At 31.2% G+C, this 6,541-nt stretch overlaps 1 protein-coding gene across 1 annotated transcript; it reads left to right on the top strand.

Moving 5' to 3' along the window:
* On the top strand, positions 1 to 6,439 carry LOC105432261 (rho guanine nucleotide exchange factor 38). The gene is made up of 9 exons (XM_011646985.3): positions 1 to 210; positions 300 to 477; positions 633 to 751; positions 831 to 2,294; positions 2,409 to 2,558; positions 2,894 to 3,514; positions 3,598 to 3,780; positions 3,856 to 4,530; positions 4,597 to 6,439. Exons 1-9 carry the CDS (start codon positions 121 to 123, stop codon positions 4,789 to 4,791), a joined length of 3,675 nt encoding a protein of 1,224 aa, XP_011645287.2. The 5' UTR covers positions 1 to 120; the 3' UTR covers positions 4,792 to 6,439.
* Positions 6,440 to 6,541: the final 102 nt, after the last annotated feature.

A 6,541-nucleotide genomic window follows, 5' to 3' on the forward strand; every position in this document is an offset into this window, starting at 1 on the left:
GAATGTATACCACGTGACAGCCACTTATCGGAGCAGTATCGGCTGTCAGGCGCCTCCGCTTGCGAGTCGTACTGACCGCAGTGTCGCGAGTTCAACGGATGCGGCTGCGTCGCGGCGGAAATGGAACCGGGAACACTGACGAGGGTGCTGCACGACTTCCTCACTACCGTTGATGGAGAGCTGAGTCTTCCCAAGGGACATTATTTCCTGGTACTCGCGAATATTTGACGCCTAACCTAACGAGCAGTCAAGTGTAAACAGCTGCAAGCCAGTAGACTGGCCTGTTATCCTCGTTTCAGATTCATGAGATCATAGACAAGCACTGGTGCCGTGGTCAATCTCAAGACAAAATCGGCAAATTTCCTCTAAGTCATCTGCATAAAATAGATATCCCTCAGCTTGGTGAAACGGAAAGACTGTTTGTCTCGATAGCCAGCTTCCCTGGAGAGGAAACTGGAGATCTGTCTTTTGCGCAAGGTAAGATTATTAATAAACACAAAGTATCTTTGTCGAGCCTACAACTCTTTGAAGATTTTGGAATTAATTGTCTTAATAAAGTATAAAGACGAGTAGTTTTTAACTTTCAATATTGTGACAATGACAATTTGAAATACAAATTTTATTGCTACTAGGAGAACTTATAATTGGAACGAGGGACATAGGTTCAGGATGGTGCATGGGCAGGACAAGTTCCAAAAATGGAATTTTTCCAATGACACATACTTGGGAACTGGATATATCAATAATAAAGGTAGAATTTTAAAAGAGATTATGTCTTACTTACATATTAGTTGAATGAAATTGACAATTAATGAAAATTCTTCTTATAGAAAACAATAAAAAAGAAATCAATAAGAAAGAGAGCCAAGGTGAAAACAACATTAAAGGCACAACTTGATGAAGAATTGGACTTAAATGCGGGAGAGATCGTTGTTGTTATAGAAATTTTAGATGATGGATGGTGTCGTGGAATTACGGAAGATGGTAGAGAAGGCATATTTCCAGAGGGATTTATATCCTACTTAGATACGGACCAAGATATGATTGATCAGGGAGAAATGACAACCGCGAGCAATCTTTCGTCTTTTTCGACGGTCAATAGCACAATTTACAAGGATTTTGGTCAAACTTCTATAAACCATTATGTAAACTTGCCTGATGAACCTGCTCCAAACTATTTTGATTTATTTCCTGAGGTAATGCCGATAACTCATGATACAACTAATGATACAAGAGATATACAATATAATAATCATGAAAATTCTATTGATATTAAGCCTTATGCTATAACATTATATCCATTTAATGCACAATTTCCAAATGAACTGAGCTTTGGAGCAGGCGAGGTGGTGCATCTCACAAGACATATCGATTCCGAATGGATGGAGGGTATTATCGATACCACTAAAGGCATTTTTCCATCATCTTATGTCAATATTATAGTTGATTGTGCAGAAGTCAAACAGCATCAAATCCAACCTGAAATAATTTCTGCAAAAAAAGATGCTCTGGAACCGGGTGCTACTGTAAGAGTGCTATTTACTTTTAACGCACAAATGGATGGTGATCTGAATGTCCACGAGGGTGAGGTCGTTACTGTATTAGAAATGGCTAATGACGATTGGGTGAAAGTGAAAAATAAGAATGATCTAATCGGTTTGTGTCCGCGGGAATATTTGAGTTCCGTATCTGAATATTCGTTGAACAGTTTAGAAAAATCAAATTTGGAAGATTTTGAAGATTTTGTGATGATTCGACATAAAGAAGGGAATGCTGTCACAAATGAGGAACAAACTCCGAAGAGATTATCTCAACCGCACAGGCCAGCACCACCAGCTCCAGCTCCAGGCAGAACGCCATTACAAAAGGAAACTCTTATTAATGGAGAAGTATCTGCTCAAAATGATCGAACTCAGGAAAATAAATCTGTAATTAATAATATTGTAGATATGAAGCAAAAGCGTATAGATCAACGACAAAATGTAATATCGGAATTAGTTATAACAGAAAAGGAATACGTTCGTGATTTAAAGTTAACATATGAAACATTTAACTTACACGATCCGAGTTTTCTTGAATCGAAGAAGATTGATGTCGCTACATTATTTGGGAATATTTTAGAAGTTATTCACGTTGCTGAAGAATTATTGGATATGATTTTAAAAGCTATGAAAGGTTGCGATGAAAACTTACAAACAATTGGACCTTGTTTCGTGAAAATGGCCGACAAAATGAAAAATATTTATGTCAAATATTGTGGAAATCATGAGGCTGCGTTAGCTTTGTTAAACAAGGTACTTTATGGTATTACATAATAGAAACAAAATTTTGAATTGAAAAGAATTATAATAAAAGACGCTTTTTAGCGATTTAAAATTACGTAATTGGGTTATCTATTTGTGTTTTAGTATGAAAATAATGAAGAAATTATGAGAGTATTTAACAAAGGTATTGAAACATTACGTCGTCAGATTGCTTGTTTTGATATGAGCTCTATTCTAATAAAACCAGTTCAAAGAATTTTAAAGTATCCATTAATATTGTATGAATTAGTAAAGGTAAGCAATTACATTAGTTATATAAAATATAAAGAATTATCGTATAAAGAATTATATGAATAATTTATTTTAAAAATATTGAAAGAAATATATTTTAATAAAATTCTAATAAATTAAATATATTTTATATATATATATATATATATATATATTAGCAACATTTGTGAAATTGAATTTAATTAAATTGAATTAATTAAATAGTTATTTCTTAAATAAATGTTTACACCCCCCCCCCTCCCCACACACACACACACACACACACACACACACGTACACGCATGCACACTATTCAAAGTTATATCTCTTGTAATATTTTTTTGGAAAAAAATTTTTAGTGTACAGAAGACAATCATCCAGATAAAGCAGTCATAGAGGAGGCATGGAAAGTTATGACAAATGTAGCCAGTTATATCAATGAATATAAACGGAGAAGAGATATTGTATCCAAATATTTAGATAGTGATAATACTTTATTAAGCAAAATGTCAAAATTAAATATGCATTCTGTGGCAAAGATGTCAACGAGGCTAAGTACGAGATTGTCGGCTAGTCTAGGATTGACAAATATCACGAGCGACACCGAGTTTGAGGAACTTGAAAAACAATTTCGATCTATAGAGAAATGTACATGGCAATTGGTGAAAGATATTGAACAATGTATTACATATTTGAGTGACGAAGCTATGTCCGGTGAAGCTATAGCCGAATTGCTGGTTCATTATTATCAGGAAAGTCCGACTGGCGAAGTGAAAAAGTTAAAAGATATAAGATCTACGATTTGGTCTCAATATATGCAGGATTTTAAATCGTATATCGAAAAGAGAGTCAGTGCACCATTACATTCCTTAGCTATGATGTTGGAAGGACCGGCAGTATTGGTAGCAAAAAGACACGATAAGTCGCTGGATTACGATGCTGCTATTTCAAAGAGTGAAAAATATAAGGAATCAAAAATTGTAATTATATTATTTAACATTTATTTGTATGCATATTATCTTTTTTATGATTTTTCCTGATTCGTGACATTATTTTGTTTCAGGTACAAGAAGAATTATTTACCGCTAAAAGTAATTATGAAGCTCTTAATCAGCAATTGCTGGAGGAATTACCTATATTTCTGGATGCAGCAGCGAATATTTTAGTTACTTGTATAAATGCATTCGCAAGTGCTCGAAAATTATTAAGCGGAAGAATTACCAAACAATATCTAACTCTTTGCGAGGTATTTAGATATAAGTTTAATGAAAAACTTTCAGTTTGATAAAATTTGAGAAATAAACGTAATTCTCTTTTTCAGACATCACCGCATCTATCGTCGCAAGATGTATTAGAGTCATTTCTCGTGAATCATAATTTAGTTTGGAATCAAATAAAACGTTTCGCATTTGCTGACACGAATTTCTCGATAGACGAGAGTCAGTCACAATCGTGTAAGCAGACCGAAGAGCAAAGATCCTTGCTCAGAGAGAAATACACTGTGGATAAATTGTATGTAGTAGTTGAAGACGTTGCTAGTTCATCTATATTGGATGTGGGTGCTGCAAGAGGTACGTTAGTTGGAGCCATAAAAAAACAGGATCCAATGGGAGATATAGCGAGATGGTATGTCGATACTGGAGTTACTCAAGGATTTTTGCCTTCTCAAAAATTGAGACCAGTTCAGCGACAAAATCAACATTGTGATCAAATTGCATCAGATATCTCGGCAGTTACCGAGAAAAAGAGATCCAGTCCTCCGAATTTAATGTCACTAGATTCTCCAGAAAAAGAGGTCAAAAAGGAATCTACATCGCATTTGCAAGATTTGCTTTTGTTAGATCAAGAAATGAAAATAAGTCACAATTATAGCAACATTTCTGACATGAAAATAAATCACAATTATAGCAACATTTCTGACATGAAAATAAATCACAATTATAGCAACATTCCTGAAACGCCGAGAGTTCAAGTGTATCAAAATATACACAGCGAAGTTAGTATTGTAATAGTTTTGGTTATGCTCTAATTCTAATCTTTATTAATATAATTCGATTTTTAGTTTTACTATGCGATGTACGATTTTGCTGGAAACATACCGGGTACATTGCCTATTACTAATGGTCAAGCCCTGAGACTCCTCAGACCTCATGACGAAAAGGGAAATGATGAATGGTGGCTTGTAGAAAATCGTAATGGCAAACAAGGTTATGTTCCACGGAATTATTTAAGTTCACTCATTAAACCAAAGTCATAACGACGAAATAAAGTCATAATAAAGCACAAGTTTTATATTTATAATGTTAAGACTCTATTAAGATCAATAATTTGGTGATTAATGCCATATTAAAATCAATAATGATCAATAATGATAATCAACCTCATCGCGGAATTATTGATTAAATTATTAATTATTGATTAAATATTGATTAATAATTAACAATCATTTGTCAATATTTGAATTCTCTTATGATTATCTCATAAAAAATATCTGTAGCAATCTTATATCAATGAAGAATACTTATAGAATCTTTTTACCTGGTCTGATTAAACCTAAAGATTTAGAAAAAAATAATCAATTAATGTAAATTTATATTACGAATATAAATATTATATTTATATATATTTATATTATACTCGAAAATAATTTGTTTTTAACTTCTCTGCTAGTACTTAGGCTTATATATATATACTTGATTTAACTATTCTTTAAAATATTTTACATATGTACTGTATCATTGTTGAATTATTATATGCATGTATAAATGTACAAAGCGCTTTATCTGAAATGATATATTTTCTCTGTGATGATCGAGTCGTCATTTTTAACATTATACAGAATTAATAATTGATATTGATATTATAGCAGATATTGATATTATAGCAGAAAATTGCACGTATTTTTCCTAACAAGATAGTATTCCGATAAATAATTTTTGTTACAGTGAGTAATACGTGAGTAATATAGTAAGTTTATTAATTACACATACACACATACACAGAGTGTCCAACAGAATGTCCATAACTATATCACTTTTTGTAATAGATATGTAGATAGATTGGATTAAATTCAGCAGAAAAATCTTGTATCATTTTGTGAACTTTAAAATAATTAATAGGATATTAATTTATAAAAATCCGCGAATAGGCATCCGCGTGAAACAAATAGTTCAATTTTACGCTTATAATTATTAAATGCGCGGCAAGATGTTTGAAGATGTGCACTATAAACGGATGTTTTCTTTTTTTGTACATCACTTTCAAATATCTTATGCGAAACATTGTCGCTTCGCGCGAATGCTCTTTTTGGTAGATTTATATAAATTAATAACTTTTTAAATATTGCAAAAAGAATGGTAACAAGATTTTTCTATTTAATATAATCCGCTCTACTTGCTACTCAAGAAGCGATACTGTTATTATCGGACACCGTAACTATACATTTATAAAATACCTTTTTATTTATATAGCTTCATTAGATTCTGAATATCAATTATGATAATTAATTTTTTACGTGCAATTTTTAATGTATATTTGTATATAGTGTTAAATTTTTTGAAAATTGTATATTATTTTAAATATACTTAAGGGAATACTTAAGGGAGATAAAAAGATATTAATAAAAATGTTGAAATTGATAAATTCTTTCTTATTTTAGATTGATTCTTACTTTAATTTTAGTTAGAAATTTATTAAATTTTTTTTCGATAATTTATATAAAATAATTTTTATTATTTAAAGAAGAATATATATCATACATATCATCGATTTCATCTCGTTATTATTTTAAAATAAATTTAGTAAGCGGGATATCTTGAATACACTAATGTCCACTTTGATCAAATATTGCAAAGAGAAATGTCATATTTTGTTTATTGATAAAATATATAATATTTGGAATGTCATTTGATTTTTTTTTAATAATTAATATTTTTATTATTATATTTATAATTGTTCGAATGTAATAATTTAAATGAACATATATAAGAAATTTAAAATATAACTTA

The sequence above is a fragment of the Pogonomyrmex barbatus genome, unplaced genomic scaffold (assembly GCF_055798465.1).
Source record: "Pogonomyrmex barbatus isolate J1 unplaced genomic scaffold, ASM5579846v1 scaffold20, whole genome shotgun sequence".
Lineage (NCBI taxonomy): Eukaryota > Metazoa > Arthropoda > Insecta > Hymenoptera > Formicidae > Pogonomyrmex > Pogonomyrmex barbatus.

Bases quoted from the DNA above. Each gene is read 5' to 3' on its own strand.
- LOC105432261 (XM_011646985.3), top strand. From the start codon at position 121: ATGGAACCGGGAACACTGACGAGGGTGCTGCACGACTTCCTCACTACC. The intron at 2,559-2,893 runs GTAAGCAATTAC...AAAAATTTTTAG, and splicing joins TATTGTATGAATTAGTAAAG to TGTACAGAAGACAATCATCC. The intron at 3,781-3,855 runs GTATTTAGATAT...TCTCTTTTTCAG, and splicing joins AATATCTAACTCTTTGCGAG to ACATCACCGCATCTATCGTC.